General features: G+C 39.9%; 1 protein-coding gene across 3 annotated transcripts in view; it reads right to left on the reverse strand.

Annotated features, from left to right (window-relative positions):
- ush2a (Usher syndrome 2A (autosomal recessive, mild)) overlaps positions 1 to 24,341 on the reverse strand; it is a 242,465-nt gene that overhangs the window by 217,649 nt on the left and 475 nt on the right. For all 3 annotated transcript variants that reach the window (XR_015776845.1, XM_042488321.2, XM_088079180.1), the window contains exons 2-5: positions 23,181 to 23,945; positions 22,268 to 22,482; positions 21,910 to 22,128; positions 14,920 to 15,088 (exon numbers count right to left, since the gene is read on the reverse strand). Coding sequence is in view for 2 of the 3 variants with exons in the window: in XM_042488321.2 (XP_042344255.2) it covers positions 14,920 to 15,088; positions 21,910 to 22,128; positions 22,268 to 22,482; positions 23,181 to 23,783 (1,206 nt within the window). In the remaining variant the exon portion in view is untranslated. The remainder of the gene's footprint in view (positions 1 to 14,919; positions 15,089 to 21,909; positions 22,129 to 22,267; positions 22,483 to 23,180; positions 23,946 to 24,341) is intronic.

A 24,341-nucleotide genomic window follows, 5' to 3' on the forward strand; every position in this document is an offset into this window, starting at 1 on the left:
CCCTCTCATCTCCCTTCCTGTCTCTTTCCCTCATGTTTATCTTGCCCTGTCGCTCTCACTTGTTGTCAGCTCTTTAGGGAAGTTGAAAAGGTGTGAGGAGGGAAATAAGTCCAAGTCAAAAAACGCCTTTAGGGGATGAAGGCAGGCCCAGACAAGTGTCTGCCTCTCAGAGGATAGTTAAGACGCCCAGACAGACACTTTCATGATGGCTGATTGAAGACTAGCAAGCGCATGAGAGCAGAAGAGAGAGCGCAGGAGAGAATAAGAGTGAAAAAAAGGAAAGAGAAAAAAAGAGACAGGAGGGAGAAAAAGAAAAGTCAGAGAGCGGGTGTAAGAGAGGGAGCTAGAAGAAGGGCCCTCTTTAGGAATCTCTAAGCTGGAGCTGTGTGGCTCTTGGGGAGATGTGAGGCAGTTGTCAGGCCTGATGTAAATGAATCCTGAAGCGCTTCATCCTCCTTAGCCGCCACGCGCCCTTTTGAAACACAGCCAACTCCCCTTTGTTAGCTTTCACAAACACTTTCCCTCTGTTTTTCCCTTTCCCCGTCCATCTGTATTTTTACCTCCTTCTTTCCTCTACCTCTCTTTGTCTCTTTTAGCCAGCGTAACTTCAGAGTTCTTTGAGAACGTATGGAAAAAAGGAAAAGGAGTTAGGGGATCCTTCAGTGTTGATAACTCGTCTCATTTGGACTGTATCCACTAAGTCCACAGGAAAGGAAATAATACTTCGAGCTACACCTATCCTCTTCCTTTATGCAAAGGATATGTGTTTTCCAAGGGTCTTAACTAAAGCACTTTATGGTTCCATCAAAGCATGTATTTTCAGATATATATTGAGCTAGAATATTGCCCGAAAGTAGTGATCACTAAATGTAGTTAAATATGGGTTAATCTTAACACAAAAGCGAAAGTATAATGTGTATTGTAAAGTTTAATGTGTATTTAATGTATCATTAATTGTGATGACAATATCTAAACTGGTATTACCACCTCGTGGTTGAATGCCTTTGTGAACCAGGCAAGCTGCAGTTACAGTTTACTGCAATGTCTCTGAAAACATGGATGCTTCACATACAAACTTCAAGGTGGGAAACCAAGATTAGTGTCACCAATTCAGCATCTCTCCTCATGTTCCTGAATTATGATGTTGATTAATGGCCAGAAAAGTGTTTGTGCCAAAAATTATGATGTCACAGTGGAGATGACCTTTGACTTTTTGGAAAAATAATGTCATGACTTCATCACTTTTTCCTACAAACCATCTGTGTGAAATTTTGTCAAAACTGGCACATAAATTATTGATTTATGTTTCAATCTTTAGATACCTCCTCCAAGAGAATGGGATGGATGGAGGACCCAAAAACATAATGCTCCTGACCATGGTGTTCCCCGGTGCGGAGGCATGAAAATGACTGGGATGCATCATTTTGCCATAGTCATGCACTCAATCAATCAATTTGATACACCTGTTCATTATTCATCTGATACATATTTGTTTCTGCTGTTTGGCTCTTCTTTCCTGAAAACATAAACTCTGTCACATTAAGACTGAAACTGAAAATGGAAGGAGAGATGGGTTCAGCAGGGTTCAATCCTGGGCCAGCTCGGATATTGAATCTAACCCCTGGACCACCTGTGGTCACTGCCACTATTCATGGCTCCATTAGTACATGGCCTACTCGCATGCGGTTTTCTCCTGCAACATTCCTGCAAAGCCAAGACTTTAACTAACAACATCGATCAACCGCATTTTTACATTACATTTTTCCAAGTTATTATCCTTTCCTTATTAAACCATATTCTTTAAAGGTTTCTGTGCTCTTAGGGAGTTTCAAGCACCCTTTCCCTTCAAAAAACCCACCACACTGGCAATGTTACCACCTAAGCCTGTCTAAAAGCCCAGGGAAACCCTGAGTGGAAAGCTTTTAGTGATCTGTAGACTGGCATTTTGACTAAAGCTCTTCTCGATTTTCACACTCTTGCCAAGCCATGGCTCAGTACACAGTGTGGACAGCAGTGTCTCTTCTAAGCTCACTTTGTAGCTTTAGACCACAAAAGTAAGAGGTGGTAGAGAAAATACAATTAAAATTAGTCCAGGTTTGCTGTTCCAGTCATATAAAAATATTAAATCAACAATATAGCCATGTAATATCAAGCTTTTACTTGTGTAACCACAATGGAACAATAATTAACAGCTGCCTCCACTTTGCAGATTTAAAATGTATTGCTCTGCATAAGTAAAAAAGGAAAAGTCAGTTTTTAGATCTTTGTAATCTCACACCAGGACTCAGCATTATGTGAAGATGATAAATTTATGATGGCCTTCTCAATCAGCGTTTGCTTATGTTCTATAAAATGTAGGACAGTTTGTACAAAGGTAGCCAGCCAACAGCTAACCGCAAGGATACGTGAGGAGAGGAATTAGGTGTCTGTGTGTGGCAGCAACACTTCCTGATGACCTGGGTGATTTTCCATTAACTTGATCCAATCACTCACTCACCTTCATTTTACCACTGAGAACACAAAAGATTTGCCAAGAGCTAACTTCTGTATTTGAATGGAAAATTATTTATCTGTAGTTTTATAAATGACCAATCAAAACACAAAATGCAGGTCTGTGCCTTTTGAATATTAAAAGAATAGTCTGGATGTTTTTGAAGTGAGTTTTGAACATTTTAAAGGGTTAGTTCAGAGTCACCAAAGTTGCACAATAACACAAACAAACAAGCCAACTCTTGTGATCTGCGAGGTAAAATTGCAGTTTTTGTCAGGAGTCTGGTGGTGTGAAGAGAGCACAGTTTCAGTTCCCAATCAGACAGAGCTGTCTGACAGTGACATAAAGCACTAAAAACACTCTATATATAATGTCATTTTTAAACTGTTATTGATTTTTTTTAGGTGGCTATAATATTTTTTTTCTGTCCCCCTTCAAAAAAAAAACAAACTATCCCTTTAAATACTTAGCAATGTAAGCAAGCATATGGCTTTCATATACACATAAAACTCATGTCTGGTTGCAGCAGACTGTAAGCTGTTATTTACTCTCAAATTGAGTTTTTGAAGCAACTCTTTGTTGCTATAATCAAAATATAACAGCGTTTCAGACAGACTGCTGTCATACTGCACTTGCAGACGAGACTGAAGCTTTTCAATTCATCATGGTCAAGGACAGGTTAACCACAACACACAGGAATTCACCTGACTAATTCCCATTATTCTAAACAGCCAGGTGTTATCCCAACATCTGACAGGTTGCACACAGTATCAGACTTTCAAATAACATTTCATTTACAAACGGAGAGGGGGTATTTTAGCTGCAGATGACAGTCTGAGGTCAAAGTAGGTGAGAAGGATCTTGAGGATGACTAATACTGAAAACATATTTTAGATCCATATTTTACTGCTGTCCGATTAGCCCATTAAAAGCAAAGCAGCAGAGGGCTCTATGCAGCGGCTTAATGTTCTATATGTCTGTGTGCGAATGCAAAACACCAGTTTACACACTGCTGTGCCCTGTTTGACCTTTCTCACAAAGGATCCTATTCCCCCCATTTCTCGTCCACTCAGTTCACCTCCTTTTGATCAGCTCTCCTGCTCTTATCTGGAAATTATATGTTTACTGACACAATGGAACAGATTTAAACCACTCGCTCTTATATCGGAAGTGAACATACACATAGCCAAAAACAGGCAAAGACACACAAAGAAAAACCACAAAAACAGAAGTGAGAGAACAGAACAAAAATCTACCCATCCTTCTCACCCATCCCAAAGTGAACAACTGTAGTCACTTACAATTATTACTGTCAAGCACTTGATATGGCAATTAACCCTTTGAAACCTGGATGGACATCAGTTTATTTGTGCTGCGTTCAAACACCTTTTAGAATATATTTAACACTTTAAAACCTGAGCAAAATGGTTTGGTTTCTTTTAAAAAGATGGGGGAGAAAGGCAATGACAAACTTGGCAAGAAATGTCCCACTATTTGTCAGAAATTACTAAAAGGGGGAGGATTATCAATGACTATTATCAAAACAGAAAAAGAAAAAAACAATATTTGTAATTATTATGATTAAATGTTTAATATTCAAATCTATGTTACAGAACAAAAACCTAAATATATTTATTTTTTAATTTTCATCACTTTTGTTTTTTGGGTTGGTTTGTTTGTTTTTTACTTTTTTATGTTGTTATCTTATTTTCAAATAATTTTATTGTAACTTTTTTCTAATTTCTTGCTAAATTTTGAGCCATTTCCTGTTTAAGATGCTCACTGTGTTATACCCATGCTTTTAAAGGAAATCAAACCCATTTGTTCAGGTTTCAAAGGATTCATTTCTAACTTTAGAACTTGCAGCAAAGAAATACACGCATGTACATTCATTCAAATGTATGCCAGAACAACTGCCCCATTTTTTTTAAATGAGCTGCAAAGCTTTGGGTGTAGAGATTGTAAAGCCCTCTGAGACAAACTTTTGATTTTTGGCTACATCAGTCAACCTTCCCTCAACTTCTCCTCTAACATCCTCTGCTCAGTTCCTGTTCTCCTCTCCTTTCATCCCCACATCTCCACCCTCTTCTCTCGAACTCTGCTCAGCCATCTTTTGTTTTCTTTTCTCAGACCTTCCCCTCACTTGTTGCTCCTCTCATGCTTGTCTGTTCTTCCTAACCTATCTCTTCCTTTCCTTTTAACCTCGTCTAATCCCTGACCCCCCGCCTCTGCCCCCACACATCCCACCTCACCAAACTCCTTCCACACAGCCGCTCTCCTACGGATGCGTTGCCCTGTGACTGACATCCCACTCACTGATAACACACCTCATTCCACAGCCAGGGACGCTGTCATTGGGGGAGAGTCAGAAAAAGAGTGAGAAAGGAAGCAAGAAAGAGAAAGTAAGTGAGACATGATGGAGAGAGGGTGGAGTGAGATTAGTGAATGAGAAAAAGACACCATTACTGATAGAAGAAAAGCAGAATATATGGAAAAGAGAGTAGCACAGAAAGAGGGGTATTTGGAAAATATACAACAAGAGCAAGATGGAAAAAAGGAGGGAGAAAATCTAGGGGTGGGAAAAAAAATCAATTTACTCAATGAATCTCAAATGTTGTATACCTTTTTTGCAAATAGTTGTTGCACATCCCTATTATGTTTCCCTCGTGCAGTTATTATTTCCATTTCCATTGGTGCTATTGAAATCTTTAATTTTGCTTTCTTGTTCAAAACTTGATTATCAGTAGCTCAACTGAGAAACTGCACAGCCTCTGTTTAAGCATTTATTTATTTATTTAACTAAGTTAGATCATTTAATGACTAAATAAAGTTTGTTTTCTTCATTTGCACCCAGGGAAAATAAGAACTTCTTTTGGTCAAAAGTGTTTGTAAGTAATGTTCAGCGTGCTAGAAATCAAAGTAAGATTCAGGCCAACTTTTCTTAAATCATCTTATGGTTAACACAATCTCAGCTTGACAGATAGTGCTATAGATTTTTTTTTATATCCAATAAATATCTGCTTCTCATGGCCTATATGGATATGCTAAATGATGATTTTATATTTTTGCATTTTAAAAGAAGTGTATTACCTGTAGCTTCTGAAGCTACAGAAAAAATGGATGATTTAATATTCCATAGCCCTGACCTAACCAAAACTAACTGTGAACACTATTGTTAACACAACAACAACAAAAAGCAATTCTGATTCTTTAAAATGTTCTTTTTTTCTGTTTAAGTGTTTTTCAAAATGTATATGGTGGAAAATTAATAGCTATGTCATTATTAATTGCATATTTTTACTATTTATTTTAATTCTTGTCTTATCCGGTGTATGACTCAGCTAGGTTAATGACATTTTGGGTCACTGTGACACACCAGCGTTTTATCCTGATGTCATCCAGGGACGAGGACACCTAGAGTTCTGTTTGTAGAACAAATAAGGTGCTATTACTGAGATTGGTTGATTGATTTTAGGAGATGGTAAAAAATCAGGAAGAGTGAATGTCTATTTTGATTGTTGTGTGGAAAAGGATCGGCCCCTATAAAAAAATCACATCACTGTCTATCAAATGTGGCATGCCCCACTTACTCTGCAAACTAACTCAGGTCTTTGAATAAAGATCTTTATATTTCTTATAACTATGCATCTCAGAAGGTTTATTTTGAGTTTAAAAGTAAACCACACTTCCCAAATATACTTTGTTATCAAAGAGCATTTTGCTTGTTCCTCTTCTGCTTTTCTGTTTATTGGCAGCTTTCAAACCAATTTTAAAGATGCACCACCACCTACTGTAGCAGGGTTCAAAGATGCTGCCCTTGTTGAGTCAAGGAAAGCAGTCTGGCTTATCTGTATTATCGGCATTATTTATCAGCTATAATTTCATAGAATTGTCAGAATAAAACTTGTTCATATAAATTCCCATTCATGCATCTTTGCTTAAAATTGGACACATTGGATCTTAATCTTAAAATGATTTTGAAAAACAGTTTGCTGACATTTCCAGATATTCCTGTCCTCCAAATATGAACCACAGTGAGTGAAATCAAAAAGTGTAATGTGACTTTATGCATCTCCAGCTCTCCACTTTTGCGTCCCCGGGCATATTGTCACCTTTCCCTGTCGCTTCCTCTCACTCTCTCTCTCTCCTGTTATCTCTTTCCTTGTTATTCACCCTCCAAGCCTCTCCCACCCTTTTTACTCCTCTCTCACCCCTATATACTTGCCTTTACCCACTATGAACTGTTAGCAGCTCTGATGTACAGCCAATATTCTCTCTATCATATTAGCACGGCCGCAGTGTGTAAAGAAAGAGATAGGAAGAGGAGGAGAGGAGGAAAGGGAATAAAGGGAGAGGAAGAGAGGGAGAGAGGATGGAGAGGAGACACATTTGTTCTACTCATCTCAGCGCTAAAAGATACAATTACCTCTCACAGCATATTATCCATGTTTTATACCAGCCCAGGGCCCCATGCCTTTGCCTTGCCGCGCTCGCCCCATGTAAGGCCCATATTTTAACACTAGCTATGACAGTTTATTTAAGAAAAGAAAATTGTCCCCAGGGAGATGGAGAGGGAGAGAGAGGGAGTGTGTGAGTAAGGAGAATGAGAGGGAAAGAGGGAAGGACAAAGAAGGTGGAGGGAGAGAGACAATGAAAGGGGGGAGAGAATGAGAGATAGATGAGGCAGAGAAGGAGAGAGAGAAACGGAGAAACACAAAATCATTCTCAAGAAAAAAAAGGAGAGAAAAGATAAAGAGAGAAAAAGAGAGAGAGGGGACATTTATAAGGTGACACATCAACCTTTTAATAAAGACCATAAGTCTCCAAGACTTTTTCTTTCTGAGCAAAAAGCAAAGATGGGTCCCATTTAACAAAAGAGAGACGTCTATGAGAGCAGGAGGGAGGAGCACACACGGTATCACACTGCAAAAGGAGAGAGACAGGCAGAAATAAGTAAGTAGTAACAAGGTTTAGATGCACCACACTTCTGACTTCTGCTATCTGACAGGTCCTGACAAAGTACCAGGTTTTGTGTGGGTTTTGGCCATGTTGTTGCTACATGTCTCTGACTCGGGCCAGGTTCAGCTTTGATTATTCTCAATTGTAAATCATTAAGAAGTTTTTCTCATATTAATACTGTGTTCACATGAAATCAGAGAGACTGTAGACAGCAACTGGATATCATGTTAGTGAAAAAGAGCAGGATGGTGAAACTGGCGGGGGCTGCAGAAAATACCATTTTTTTTTAACAGTAGACAACATAGGTGTTGTAAGTGGAAAAAATGTAACTTTTGCCACATTCAAGATGGAATATACCTTTTAATGTTACAAAGCTCCTTTACAGAAGGAGAAAACAATGGTTGATCTTGACAATTACTGGACATTACTAAAAAAAATTACAAAGATGAAACAATTTTATTCGGTATCATATTACATTTTTTTGTAACAATATGGTATCACCATTGCAACATAATATCTTGCATGTTTTGTTTCACCATGCGGCTATTTCGTCAGACTGTTTGTTTTTCCCGTGCTGTCCAGAAGGTGTTAAATGTCTGCTGTCAACCGTGCGCCTGATTTTTATTATTAATTTATATTAGGGGTGCACAATAATATTGGCAAGTCATTAGTATCGGCTGATATTGGCTTTAAAATGCAATATCAGTATTTGCCAACATTCTAATTTCTGCTGATATGATAAACCAATATTTTTAGTGGTTTAGTGAAAAAGTACAATATACCTATGTAGATTTGTCACTATGTAGAAATTACATGAAACAATTCCAAAGAAGGTAAAGACATCACTGAAGTCATTTAACTTTTGGTGGAAACAATAGCATAACTTTATGAATGACTTTTATAAAGAAGCTGTACTTAAGGCGAATCGGACACAACATGGCCATTTAAAAGTGTCAGTATCAGTGTATAGTGGAGGAGATTATAGGTGGAACACATCATTGCATCCTTATCTCTGTTCCAGTGGTCTGCATCCATGTATGTACAGTAATATGTTGTAAGCAGAAATACAGTAAAAAGACAGAAGCAAACAAATCCCAACCGACACTTAAGATGTCAATCTTGGTATGAGTCTTATATTTGGAAGTACAAGTCAGGTTCAGTCTGGTCTGGTGTTAAACACGCAGATAGGCAGAACACTAATTTGATATCCACTGCTGGGCATCTTCTGTCTATAATATTATTTTTTGGGGATTTCTTTTGTTCTTACTAGGCTTACTCACCTCTGACATGCAACTTCTGCTTTAGCGTGGGTATTTCGATACAGGGCAGGTTAGCATAACATATACTCTTTGGTGGATCATTTTATCCAAAGCACCTTGCTGCACCGTTGATGCATACATTTTTAGCACTAATATCTCACAGCTCCTATGCGAAGGAAACCCCTAACCCCGGCCATGTTAGTGCCTTGCTCTCACTATTAAGCTGGACCAGACTGCACGCTGACATGAGACACAGATGTAAAAATATAAATAAATAAATTGATGGATCTAATACAAAAAATCTCACCACAAATGCACACACCTTTCTCTCCCTCTCTCTCTCACTATGTAATTGATGCCAGTCTTGTGCCCTTTTGCCTCCTGTGCCAGCAGGCAGAGGGCTACCATAGAGGTGTCCGCTTCACCCCTACATAACAACCTTGCCTCACCTTCACACACATACACACAACCACATATACACACACATAAATACTCTGTATATTTAGTGCACATACATGCATGTACACACACACATAGAGCCTACAGAAACATGGATAAAAAGTGCTTCCATGAACACATAGTGTATGCACATTCACATGTATAAAACACACACACACACACACACACACACACACACACACACACACACACACACACACACACACACACACACACACTAAGTGGTACAGAGAAAAAAGCTTTGGGATAACGTTGTGGGACAGTGTGCTGTGATCCTGTGTGTGTGTGTGTGTGTGTGTGTGTGTGTGTGTGTGTGTGTGTGTGTGTGTGAGTTTATCTGTGTTTGTCACAATTTAAGCTTATGGCCAAAAAGCAGCAAAGCAATGTTCAAACTGCCTTTCTTTGGAGCCCTAATTTTCAGGGATGGGAGATTATAGTACATAAATGTATGATCAATACCTCGTACCACTTGACAACTTTATTGCTAATTTCTCCTCTGATATAATCGCTGACAAGCCTGCTCTCAGCTTATCCTCTGCTTATCTCTCTTGCTTGACCACAAACTCGCTTTGTACTGAACTATTCCAACACATTCTCATCCCAAGTCGTCGCATATTACCACTGTGCAGTGGACTTACGCGTCTACAAAAGAGGCATGCGTTATGGAACAGAAACATCACATTCAGCTGGAAGCAAACACCGGAGTAAGAAAGAGGGATGCAGAGGGGGGTAGAGGAGCATGGGAAGGACAGAGCACGCAGGCGAGACAGACCAAGAACAGAGAAGAGAAAGGCAGAGGAAGGAAATGGAAAGACAAAACCAGTCTCACATAAAGTGGGGATGAAGCAAGTGCACATGCATTTATGCAAGAAAGACGGCAAGATGGTAAGACTGTGTGAAATTAGTTGGTGCAAATTAGTTGTCTTCTGCTGAGACCAGACCGATCCTTATACAGACATACAGACAGGCCGGAGTCCTTCAGTGCAATTGTGCGTGAAAACATTCATTAAGCTTATTATGGCATTCAGTAGAAGTTTTAGCAGCCAAACTGTCTGAGAGCAGAGAAGTGAAGCAGATGAGCTGTCAGGGTCTAGAGAACAACTGTAGATTAGATAGGAACAACCAGATCACTCCCTCCAATAAATACAAAGATAGTTGTGTGTGTGTCTATGTAATCTTGATTTAACCCTAACACACTGTGACACTGATCCATTTACCCTCTTTTTGTCATCTTTTCTGTTTCTCCTCTTCTTTCTCTGTCTTAAGCAACAGGTAAGAGTCCTCAGAAAGAGGCGACCAGACATTTCTCTCTGTGATGATGTGTGTATGTGGAGGCAGTGCATACATCACTAGTGTGTTCATGTGCTCAAGAGTAAGACAGAGAGTGTGTGCACATGTGCGTATGCATGAGTGTTAAACATTCATGCTACCGTGTCGGGTCGTGATGGGACCAGTGTGACTGGTTGTCCCTGCCACTGCCTCATCCGATAATGCTGATTTGCTCAGGCACTAACAGACGGACCCCTCTGGGGGTCCTCCAGGCACACAGTCAATCACTGGTACTCCAAAAGATAGTACTCCAAAGCTATTTAAATCGCAAACTCTCATCCTTTCTCTTCTTTCCATCTTTAGCAGTCTCTTTTTGCTTCTTCTTTCTCTTCATCTCCACATTTCTCTTTATACTGAAACCTTCATCTAGAATTACCATAACTCCCTGACTTACAGTACATGTTCAACTCAGCTTTTCTCGGTTTCTTCCCCCTTCACTATAGCAACACAATAGCACAAAGTGCAGGTCAATACAATGAAGAAGCATAAACAAAAATAAGAAATATCCTCAAGTTGATTCAAAAAATTATTAAGAGCTAACACAATGATGCAACCAATCAAACATTTTGTCCCTGCCCTCCCACTTAAGTGTCTCCCACTACTGCTCTCCTGCCCGCCCCTCACCAGAACCACAGCAACCACTGTACTGCTACAACACAAAAATATGTGTCATGTTGATAAGGTGACAAGAGAGCATAAACAATGACACACAAATATGTACAGATAACAGGACTTCTACTCCTGTATCCACCACTTCTGGGTAATGTCCACCAAAGCATTTTTTTTCAGAGGTCAGTGTATTTTTTGATTCGTTGCAATAGAAGTGTCATTTATTTACACTATGCTACAACTGCAAGCAGCACGAAGAGGCACTTAGAGCTGAAAGTTTGTTTTTTTTAGTTAGTTACCGGGGAAAACAAAAGCAGTATCGACTTCCTGTTTTGGTTGCACAATGGTTAACGCACTTCCTTTGTGCCAGAAATTGATCCCTCATTTTCCGGGAGATCGTACCCGATGGCAGACACAATTGCACGTTGAAAGCAAGGCTCATATGGAACCAGTCTAAATGCTGATGGTGACTTTACTCTGTATTCTCCATTAAATTGCACAATCAATATTTACTTCATAATGATAAGTTTCATTATAAAACTTTATTTCCACTTTAATGTGAAGATAGGATGTACAGACTGCATGCTTTATTTTCCCAATCCAACCACTGTAAGCTATTGTCCTAGGCATCAATGCCCAGTGGCGTCCTCATACAATAACAGTGTGTTAGGGACTTGATTTGAAAAAAAATAAAAATTTAAAAAATGAGCAGAACAAGTTATGTTAATTAGATGTACCTATCCCTTCCTCATCCAAAGCTGTAGGGATTCTCTACATATAAGGAGAACTAGGGACAATAAATTCTGCATATAATATATGGGAACGTGAATCTCACAGTAAACTGTCTTCATAAACATCACTTAACAACACTGAGCCTCCTCCCTCACTTTACCCATCTCCTCTCCTCTCTCAGTCCCTCCCTCCCCCAGGCTACCTTTTCCTCCACTATTCTCAACATCGTTACCATAATCAGATAAGACAACTACCTAGGGAGCACCAGCATCCCTACAGCCCCTTGCTCCTGGCGCCGTGTGTATACATGTGTGCGTGAGTATGTGTCAGTGTGTGGGAATTGCTCCTGGCACTTGGAAACCCGTATTCCTTTCGACTGTCTTTTTTGGTGTTTTGATCTTTTCTAACCGACAGATGACTGGTGTGTGTGTGTGTGTGTGTGTGTGTGTGTGTGTGTGTGTGTGTGTGTGCAGTATGTGTGTATGTGCAGTATGTGTGTATGTGCAGTATGTGTGTGTGTGTGTGTGCAGTATGTGTGCAGGAAAGCTTTCTAAATCACCCAGCTCCTTCATAGGGTAATGTCTGTATTGTGGCTGGCAAGTCGGCTACAAATTACCGCTGAACTGTGAGTGTGCATCTGTGTGTATGACCGAGTGTGTGAGTTGATAAGAGTGTGTGCATGCACAAGAATGGAAGTCGGCGAATGGTGTTTGAGTGTCAAGGATGATTATGTTATTCCTCCTGAATGGTCAAAAGAGATCACATCACAATACCATTAAATGAAAAGCCAACTGATTCACAAGAATAAACACACTAAGTTTCAAAACACCTCCAAGCCACACACCAACGCAACACATTTTTAGCAAAATACCTGCAAGCCTTACACTTTTCCATGCCTACATGGACATTTGCATCACACATAGATACTGTACATACAGTAGACATTTATAGAAACCTGATCCCTACAGGGCATTCACACATACTGTACACACAACACACAACACGCACTCGCCAACAACTGAGCCATAAGCAACACTACTTTTAGCCAACAACACACTGGACTGTCAAATTACTGCACCAGGCATCAACACCAGTCAGCCAGCCAGTAAACTGTGTCACGTCAGGTTTTCTGGCCGTGCGCATTATTTAAGGTATTGGTCAACATGTTTAACTTCCTCGCCTTTATGATACCAAGATTATTACAAAGGTCACCTATTTGCAATAGGCCATTTATCAAGAAAGGGCCCAAACAATATTTTAGTGTCTTGTTTGACATTCTGTGAAATTCCCTTCTGCGCTTTCCTGCTCACCACTCTGTCTGTGTTGAGTTTGGAGCTAGAGGCTGGAAGCCCTTAACTTAGCTTAGCATAAAAACAGGGACAAAACAACCAGTCTGGGTCTCTCTAAAGTTCAGAAATATACGTACCAAAACCCCTAAATCTTAATATCAAAACCTGTGTGTCTAGTTCATTTTTTCCAAAAGGAAACAAAACAATGTGAAAATAACAAGTTGTAGCTTATCATGGAGTGATGTGCTGTAATAAAATTCTGGTGCACAAACAGCTGCTCAACACTGGAAAACCAGCACAGGAGAGTTGATTCATGATTGTGTAGAGCTGCATGTTGCTAAGTAAAAATTTTGGCGTGGGCATAATATCCAACTGGTGCCTGAGTCTGATTCTATTTTATTTGAGAATTTTTTATATAAAATATTACTTTTGAAAAATGTCACTATCAAAGGGGCAATAAAAGAGGTTACAGAACGTGTTGGATAAAATGCAATAAAGCCTAATAAAATTCTTGCTAAGTAAAATAAAATTTGGGCCAAAAGATTACACAGTTAAAAAGTGGACAAACAACTTAAGTAAGAGGCACTTATACTTGTCATGGTGACCATGTTTTCTACCCAGGTAGCCCTGGAGTTATTCAGAGATGCTGAAAGAGAAAGATTGTCCAGTAGAGTAATCTGTAAAATGATACTCTTTAGCAGACCAGAAACACACACACACACACACACACACACACACACACACACACACACACACACACACACACACACACACACACACACACACACACACACACACACACACACACACAGGGATTCATTCGGGGCCTCGAGACTCTCTCCACTTCAGCAACTGCCTTTTCAGACCGATCAGAGCTATTGAAAGCCTGTTTGGTCCATGACAGCCCTGTATTTGTAACGTCTGATGTCTTCTAAAATTTCTAGTTCATGAACCACTTAGGCTAAATTGTTCCTGAGAATTAAAGGGAAAAAACACCAAAGAAAGAAAATAAATGCATACATCACTGTATTACTTAAAGTACTTCAGTAAGTGTTAAAGTAGTGTATGTAATTCAATTAGGAAATTTAAATCTTCCTCTTGTATTTACAGGGACTTAACCCATGTGCCGCAACAATCCTTAATAAAGAAATAGCAAAGTATGGTGTTATCCACTAAAAAAATTAAATCATATCCAGTAACAAAATTGAACACCCTCACAAAAGGACTATGCCAACTTCTGTGATTTACATAGTAAACCATAGAAATAACTGCAGCCCTAAATAGATCACATTTATGAAAAGTGGACTCTGAAGAGCTCCATGGGTTTTGAAATTATTTTTCCATACAGGACACAGACGTTTTTGAAATGATGTGCTGAAAATGCGAGGCATTGTCTGTCTGTGTATGCGTGTCTGATGTAATGTGTGTGCCCCTGGCCCCAGCAGCTGTGCCAAAGCAGATGTTTGCCAGTATAATTACCACAAACTCATAGAGAAAAAGAGAAAAAGATGGACCAAGAATGAAAGAGAAACACAGACAGTGAAGAAGACAGAAAGGCAGCATGTCTGTGATAAACAGAGACCATTCTGCTCTCACAACTCTAATGACAACAGTTAAGTCCAAACCTAATGGTGTTTCGAGGCAGACTGATTGCATTTCATGCACACAAACTCAGCTATGGATGCACATTATCACACATGCTCATAATCTTAGTAACTGGCGATTGCATCATTTTAAACAGTTGTCTCTTATGCTACCATCAGGATCCCTAAACCCTTGAGATTTTTTTTACCTGCAAAACAAGGTGCGTCCACCTCTCCAGTGTCAGCCTCCCCTTTGTTCCAAAGCTGATGGTCAGAGGAGTCTGACTGCTGGACAGACCATACCGCAGAGTAACCGCCTCCTCGGACACTGTCACAGAGAAAAACAGCCTCTCCCCTGAGCTCTTTTCCAGCAGCATCCTGAGGGAAACAAAAACACATGCAGAACAATTATTTCAGCAGCAAAAGGCAGCCCAGACAGTCCACTGAAATATCTGGCATTGCTAAATTACTATAACTTAACTTAGAAGGAAGGAAGAGTGGACTCTAAAACGCATGGAGTTGAGCCCCACTACACACATTCACACACACAGTCCCTCATTCTGACATTTACACATGGAATATCAATATTTTACATGACTGCTAGGTTTGAGCTGTGACACTGGGTGCAGACACAGACACACACCCTCCACGTGTCATATTAACCACCATCACTGACATTTTATGGGAAATCATGACTTTTATGAACCCAGAGACACATACCCTATAAATCACAGATAGATCTATGCATGAGAAAGAGACCATATGTATGTATGTCTGCATGTGCATGTGCATGTCTATATGTGTGTGTGTGTGTGTGTGTGTGTGTGTGTGTGTGTGTGTGCCTGTAGGGAGGGACAAAGAGAAACACAGACAGAGATATGAGTGCAAGAAAAATGTTGGTTATTGACAAGTAAAGAACTCATTTACTGGATTGAAACAGCTTGATGTTGAAGTGCTTTAAAGGTCCAGTGTGTAAAATTTAGGGGGGTTCAGTGGCATCTATGTTATCAATGAGTATTGCAGATTCAGCCAGCTAAAACTTCTCCAAGTTAGAATTCTTTCAGTGTTTATTGTTAGAGAGTTGTTTTTTTACAGAGAGTCGAATTATCTGCCAAGATCTCTTCTCTCCAAAACAAACGGATCCCATGGTGAAAATGGTAAAAACACTGAATAAAAATGTTACACGTTAAAAAAGAAAAATCATTGTTTTTCCAACGCTGCTCATTGCAGAGGGGCTGCTAAATATGGTGGCCGACACAAAAACGTGACATGGCCCTATCCAGAGCCAGTTTTTGGTTGTACCGTTCTGAGTTTCTGTGGAAACCTGGCGGTTCATTCTAGGGTGATGGAAACACAGGGATTCATTTTTCAGGTGATCATACCAGAAGACGTTGCGTCCAACCAAAAGTCCAAAATCCAAAGATGTTCCATCCTTGCTTAGGAATCGTGTGCTTACTTTTATCTTTACTTTCACAATTAATCAACTTTAAAAGTGGTAGTCATTTAATTTTCTGTGGGCTTATCTGTTTCAGAAAGTATCTATTCAATATGTTGCGAAAGCAAAGTAAGTGGATGGTTGGAGAAAATACAAGCTGTCAAAGAAATTCAAGATTTTTTGTTTTTAAATAAGGCACAACAACAATAAGGCTTTCCATCATATGTGATAATTATGACATACTCATTTGTAACGTAACTAAAACAAATATTATTTCAAAATGAGAATCCTCAAACAATATAAATGTAACTTAACAATCACAATCCGGAAGTGAAGTTATGGTATCGTAAAAACTGCGGTTTGCAAGAACAGGTGGCTGTCTCTGTTCATTGTTCAGATGAGGGGAGGGATGTGAAATCATAGAGAGGGGGAGACAAAGAGAGAGGGGTGAGGAGAGATGGACAGAGGTGAGGATAGAGACCTCCTTTCATCTGGCTTCTTTGATGGCAGCCATGATCGTCTCTACAACAAAAGACTGATGGCCAACGACAGCAACAGAAAGAGAGAGAGAGGGAGAGTGAGAGGGGAGAGATATTACTTCCATTCAGATGCATTCAGCCATACGGGTGTCATGTTCAGCAAACCTAGACAACAAGACTTGTCTGTCATCTGAATCCCCAGACAGACAACTTCACAAACAAAATCACAGCATGAGATTTTAAGGAGTGGCTTGATCTCTGTCTGATTCTCCTTCTCGGAGTTAAATTTAACTGACAGCAACATTTAAACTGAAAATCCATCCAAAATCCACAACACATGTGAAACCTGTCTACTGTTGCTCCAGGGCTTTCTTCAGACCTGTCACCCCAGACCCCAAAGTTATCAGTCACATTAATCTTTGCAGCACAACGTGCAATATGTGCATGTTGACAGACCTTCATCTCATGAAAGCTTGAAAAAAAATAGTTTACTTAAGATATTTGATCAATCTACAAAGATTAAATTATTTTCTCACTGAGCAATGGCTGTCTTTGTTTGCCCACATGGAGCCAACTACTTATGACTATAATAAAAAAAAGTCTACTAAAATGTCACTTAAACATTTTACCACAAAAGAAATCCATCAAAAGGGCAGTTATTCATGCCAACAGCTACATTAATTAAACTGATTTTATACATCATAGTAAAAAGGACCTGAGGACTGCTACTGCAAACATGTAAATGAATTTTAAGAGTTCACACGACTTTTCTTAAATGCCTTAAGTGGTGTCACTTAAGGCAGCATCTGTTAAATGGAATACTACAGGCTTGAAGTATGGCGCTAGAAAGAGATGAGCTTACAGGACCTCACTCCTTATTTCTGCTCCAGGCTGAGTTAACCATTACTAGCAAAATACAACCAAATCTCCGACTGAAGTGGTCAAGTTGTATTTTGGATCATGTAGGTTTTGACAAACAAGTACAATGTGTGGAGAGAAAAAAGACAATTCCTGTAGTACTGCGTTATCAGTTTAATTAGGGGTGGGGGAAAATCGATTCACATAAGAATCTAGATTTTCGTTTTTAACGATTCAGAATCGATTCAAAAATCCTAAACATCGATTATTCTTAACCCTCTAAAATGTTTATCACTTAGAAGAGTTTTAATAATTTTGAGACCGTTAGTCGGATCGCCTTACTGTTTTCGCCGGTGAAAGCTGCCGGCTGTGCCGCTCAGAGGTGACTCCGATGCATCGTAGGTCTTTCAGAAGCCTCTCTATCTAGCCCTGAGATTCGGGTGTTTTTACGGGACCTTGTTCAATAAACCCATAATAATAGGTCCGATATTGGGTATCTTCCGTCCATATTTCGATGATAAAAGTACATTAGTGTCGATGCTAAACGCCATATTGCTCCCCCATGGTTCCTTTGGAGAGAGGTCAGAGGTTTGTTTCGGTCTTGTCCACCTATCTGAAGACCGACCGACGCTTCGTATCCGCTTACGTATGCCACACGTCATCCGGAGCAAACGGCACTGTGATTGCCTAATCCTGCTGTATCTATGGCTCTGTGTCATTGGTAGCGCCTCCTGCACTAGAATAAACTCTGGTAGCCCCTATAATAATAACACTAATAACACTAATAATAATAATAATAATAATAATAACAATAATAATAATAATAATGAGACAAGGGTAAATCAGGAGACACTGTAACAAGCAGCAGGGCCTCACATGGATGTAAACTGTGTTCACTGCAGGCAGAGCAGGCAGGAGAATCAGGCCCCTCTCTGAAGTGTCAGGAGTGTGATGTGGCCCTCTGCATCATCACAGAGAGGAGCTGCTTTGCAGAATGGCACAGATAATGGCATACGATGGAACTTTTTTGGAAAAGAGAGTCCATTTTTTGAACTATAATAATTACAATGTTTATTTTTTTAACTCTCTGATTCCCAACACTTGGGAGAAAGGTTTCCTACAACAAAAAAGCGTGTACATAATAAAACCTCCATAATTTCATACACACTTTGCTTTCATAACATAATATGCCACTGGCAAAACAGACTGGAGTAGATCCTGAACTTACACCTCCTATATTATGAATCGGAAATCGGAAGTCGAGAATCGATTCTGAATCGAATGGTGACCCCAAGAATCAAAATCGAATTGACTCGTGAGATACTGAAAGATTCACACCCTTATTTTTTTTTATCTTTTTATTTTTATTATCTGCAACCAGCAGCTCTATGGCTTGCTCTAAAACAATTTCCCCACCCTTGGGCTGCCAGAGTTTCTTCCCTAAAAATCTAAAAAAAAATTGGCATAGAGGTCAAGTGTGTTTGTGCTCCTGTCAGTTGGCTAAAAATGGGGTGTGACAAGGGCAGTGGCATATTGCTAAAAGACCCATAACTTAGACTTATCCAAAATTTAGTGGAAAGACTGGTCATGAGCCATGAGCAAGCAACTGTCCATTTTTTTTTCATCTTGTGTATGTCCCTTTTTAATCATTCAATGTCCCTATATAATCATTCTGTGCTACCTATCTTAATTTGGACATTTTTGTGGGTCAATGAATGCAGCACAGGCAGAAGTCTTCATGAGTTCATGTTTTCCATCTGTGGAGGTGAGTGAATGCAAACTTGTTGGCCCGGATAAATTACAATTAAACTTTACTTTCTCTGCGGCTGCCTTTCTGCTGCTCCATTTGTGCCCAAAGACAACTCTGTGCTCCAGCAGTGGGGTGCAACATATAACCAAATAGCTCTCCCAGTGAACGATCCAGCTCCAAAAATAGAAAATCAATTTGTGGCAGTAGATGTTTTAAATGAGGCAGGCTGCCCCAAATAAATGAATGTGTGGGAAATACTGAATACTCAACCTGCAAAAAAAGAAAGCAAGTATTCATCATGTATGTTTAGCCTTTATTTAGTTTCATGACGAAGCATTGCATGTTGTTGAAGTAATCTACTTTAAGTGTCGCGTTATGTAGGAGGAGGAGATGTGGTTGCCAACTAAAGCCAAATGATATCTTTTTTGTGTCTTTGTGCCTTGTGTGTGTGTGTGTGACTGCAAGCTGATCCAAGTGTGTGTAACTCAGCACCATCCCAGGCTGCTTGCAAAATACCAACAGACTCTCATCCCGTCTCTCACACACAACATGTCAGAGTACGACATGACAGCCACTTGTTGGCCAACATTTCCTGATAGTGATACTGACCTAACCAGAGCTGACCCGATTGCTCCTTGTTATTAGATCAATATGATAGGGCTTTCACTTCAATGCACTTTTAATGTTTGAAAATCATATTAGGTATGATATCAAAACAGACATTTGACTACATACATAACAGCGGCAGTGTGGTTCCAGCAGGACAGCAGTATTTCATCCGTAGCACACCATAATGTTGGACTACTCTGTTATGGTACGTCAGTAATTGTGACTCAAACTTGCAAAACACAAATGTTATTTCCCATTTCTCTCTTTTTCTCTCCTTCTTTCTTTCACTGAGGTCCCAAGGGTTTAAAAACTTACAGCACATCCTCATAATATCAACAACTTGAAACCACTTTATCTGTATCATTGCATATTTTTTTCACTCTTCCATCTTCTCACATGGAGAACTTTACCTTCTTCATCAAGATATAGCATTTTTCTACCTAGATAATGTGAGCTGTCATTTTCTTCACCTTTACATTTCCCTTGTCTCACCAATGAAATATCAACAACGCTTGCCAGGTGTAATATGATGTTAGTATTGTTCTTTTTGGCTCTACCAAGTGAAACTGGAAAGGTCTGATGGGTCTTTGGGGCTCCTCTTTTCACAGAGATCAAACTCTATCTATCAGTCATCTTATACCTGGCTAATGAATTAGTTTCACAACATTTTCAAAGCATTTCTGTGAAGTGTATCTAATGAATTACAAGCTGTGATAAGTAAAATCTGGATAGTTTGAGACCACTGACTTGACTCAACTTTTAAAATTATTACATGAACTGCCATACACAGAAAACACAAACTGGCTGTCACGCACATGCACACAGAGTTTCTATGTGTCTGGCCTTTGCTTCTATGCACAGGAAATTAAAGGAGAAAAAACATATAATTTAGACATAGACATGAGATCCATGCACAGTGGAATGTATGTACTGTAACACTGTGTCCTAACTGAAAGCGAGCGCCAGACTATCGAGCCGTATCACGTTACATCGCACACTCTCCGTTCATACTGCATTCATCAAAATGGAACTCAGGTCATGTAAACAAACCACACACTTATCAACTGTGCACTCAGAGACATAACCACTGAAAAGTTGTGTGAGAATATACTTCCCCATTATTCATAATCACAGCGATATTATGGCAGGTAATTTTATATCATTGTTGTAGCTTCCATACCATATCATACCACCATCCCCACTTTGTAACACAAGTTAGCTTGCTGGCATCCTACACAATTTTAACAGAAGCACTTAACTCCCTGGCGATTTCCCTCCAGCCAGATGCCTGCTTATTGTAGAAACGCCCACATCCCATCATGCCAAGTGCTGAACTGAGTGGCGTGTAGTTAAGTTTGCCGTTTTATGTTCCAAAACACAATTTCACTTTCTGTCAGGATAATTTATAATCTGTGTATTCAGAACATGGTGGTTTATGTTGTTTATTGTAATTTTTTTGATAATTAATAGTTTACACCATTAGTGATTTGGCTGTTACACTTCATCAAACCAGTTGTATGGGAATCATATGTGGTATGAGCTTTTTCTTCAAAAAAAGCAATGAAAGAGAAAATAAGTGCTCTCTTATCAAGCAAGCTATTTTCCTCTGTGGAAACATTCCACAAGATGCAAGTTAATTCGGACATAGGGAGAAATTTGGTACATATATCCTTGCACAAAGTCCTGTGAAACTGATTCTCCTCATCCATTCCAGCACTGTCAACATGAGCAACAGGAATAAAATAATAATGAGGCGCTCAACAGAAGTGATGCTCAAAACACACACTGCATCGCCCTGTATCGCGCTTTATTGCGCTGTGTCGCACTGCGTTGCTCATGGGCAGTTAGGACAGTCCAGTGGTAAAAAAAATTTAATCAAACAGATTTAGTCACTGACACTCACTTGCCTTGCATCCAGTTGGGACACAGTACAAGGTGACATTGCTAATAAACTGAATTTAAAACTTAGCAGCAGTGAATGGCTGCCTCTAAAAGAAGGCTGCATATATCCAATTGTGAAAGCAACTGAATATTCTCATTTCTTAGAAATTACAAAATTTTGACTCACATCTCTCCAGGTGAACTTTGTTTAATCCACAATGCCAGGGTGAGGGATCCCAGCACTCCTAGTTTCTGCGAGGGCGGAGAGACAAGACATCCACCCGGGCCTGGCCGAAACAGCACACTACTGGATCCACCAGAAAGCCCCTCTGAACTGGTAGTGGTTCCAGTCTCTGTCTGAGTCCCAGGATGAGTGTCATTTCTGTCTTCAGTTACACAGGTACCCCTGGTGGAATAAAGTTGTATAAATATTTTCTCTCAAAAGGACCTATTTTCTTTCTTTTTTTAAACATTTTGCATGAACTCAAAGGTCAGAGGTCATCTGAAATACCTTAATAATATTAGTATTGATCTGATGTACCTACCTGTGTGCAGGAAGAAGCAGTGGGGCATACGGAGGTGTGGAGGATCTATAGGGACACTCCTGAACACAGAAGGCCTGATAACATGTCTTCAGCTCAGCCTGGGAGGACGCTGACTGACAGTAGCTGCTCCGCTCTGGAACCCCACAGGTGAAACGAGCCGGAGAGGTGGACACTGGTTTGAAGGTAGCAATGTTCTCCATTCGTGGGAAATGTCCCTAAGAAATTAAGATGGTTTAGCAATAAGTGTCATTCTATTCAAACTTGGTCTCTTCTGCTGCTTGTACCTATTTGTTATGGCAGTAAACTGAGACATTTGGATACAATAATTACCTACAATAACATTTTAGCAATTTGGAGAATCTAATTCAAAGTGCAATAAAATTAAACAGAGAATTGATTTATAGAATTGGGCTATTCTGGGGGTTTTCTGGTTAAATCTCTTACAGTCACACTTACTGCATATATAGTACATTTAAAATCTATTAGGACAGGTGTTCTCAATTAAAATATTGAATAAGTGCAGAGAGAAAAAGAGACAGTTAATATTTGATCATTTTTTTGCATGGACATGCATTAATTTGCATAATAATAATAATAAATATTTAAATAAAGTAAGTCACACTGGTAAAAAGTATGACTTTATTTAGCTTCTTCAGTTTTAGGGTCCTGTTATTGTGCCTACTGGCTCACTGTCACACTGTCATGACTTACAGGGACACCTGAATAGGACGAAGCCATCATTCATCATCATGTTATTAGTTACAGCAGTGCTTTTCCCACTGGGGCAAGTTAAAATGTCTGCTGTGAAAAGGGCCTACTTAACAGCCATTAAATAATTCAAATGCAGTACATTGTGTTTTAACAATTACTTTTCCACAGGTCTTTGGATCACAAATTACAATTGCACTCTTACCTGTGATGAAGCAGGTTTAAGACACAGGCTGAAGAGGAGGAGAGTTAACCAGAGGAAGATATGATGCCACCTTGTCCTTTTCATTGTGTTTTCCCCTCTCTTCACTTCTCTGAAGCGTTTCAGGTGAAGCGTCCAAAAAAACACCGGCCACCTCTTCCTTTTTACCATCCTTTTTTCTCTTTGCTCGATTACACTTTTTGTTGTTAAAATCCCAGAGAGATCCGTCTTGCTCTTGTCCTTCACTTCAACGCATTTCACCCCACGTTTGGGGTCTTTTCTTACATCCATGATGCAATTTATTCTTAAGTTATACTGCTCCTCTCTCCTTTCTCCACCCATCTTCTCTCTGCTGACTCCTCTGCTCCATGTTTGTCTCTTCCTTTCAACTCTCTTTCCTCCCTCGTCACCTCTCCATTCGATCCATCTCTGGCCTTTGACCCCACAAGAATCTAGAAACAGCTTCTCCGAGGGGTCCAGCATGGTCCAAGGTTTGAGAATCTTGGATAGGGGTTCTGCAACATTCCCGGGGGCAGAGGGATGTTCAAGAACCTGGACTTCTTTCGGAAGCCGACCAGCAACACTTGAATAAGTGATGACTGTCATGGTTTCATGGTTCCAGGGTTACAGGGACATTTTTTACGGGCCAGTGCCCCTGGGGTGAGGCTAGGAAGCTTGGCTCTCTGTTACACTGTCCCTTGCACACACACACACATCCACACACAAACCACAACCAAAGCCTTCACATGATAGGTAGGATTTCACAATCTAGAGAGGGAAAAGAGAGAAGGAGAGAAGGAAAGAGGGACGTGGTCAGACCAAAATCCAACATGAGACAAATCTGAGGAGAGTGAAATGCCATGCAGGCTATTCCCTAGCCAAAGCCTACACTATCATGTACAGCTTGATGGAGGCACAGCTCAACTGATACTGCTACATTGCTTTCCCCTTTTCTTCATTTTCCATTGAATTAAACATGCCCTTTTTCCTCTGGCAGCTGGCCTCCAGGTTTTTATCCAACTGAACGGGTTTTCACATAAGTTTGTTGGAAATTGAAGCTTAGGTCAAAGCTCTCTTCATTACAATACTTATCAGCTTCAATTTCACATTTTGACACACAAAAAGAGGCCAGCGGTGCAGTCATCCCTAGTGTTGAATTACCTG

Source organism: Plectropomus leopardus, chromosome 1 (genome assembly GCF_026936395.1).
Source record: "Plectropomus leopardus strain MGB_pleo_1.0 chromosome 1, ASM2693639v1, whole genome shotgun sequence".
Classification (NCBI taxonomy): Eukaryota; Metazoa; Chordata; class Actinopteri; order Perciformes; family Serranidae; genus Plectropomus; species Plectropomus leopardus.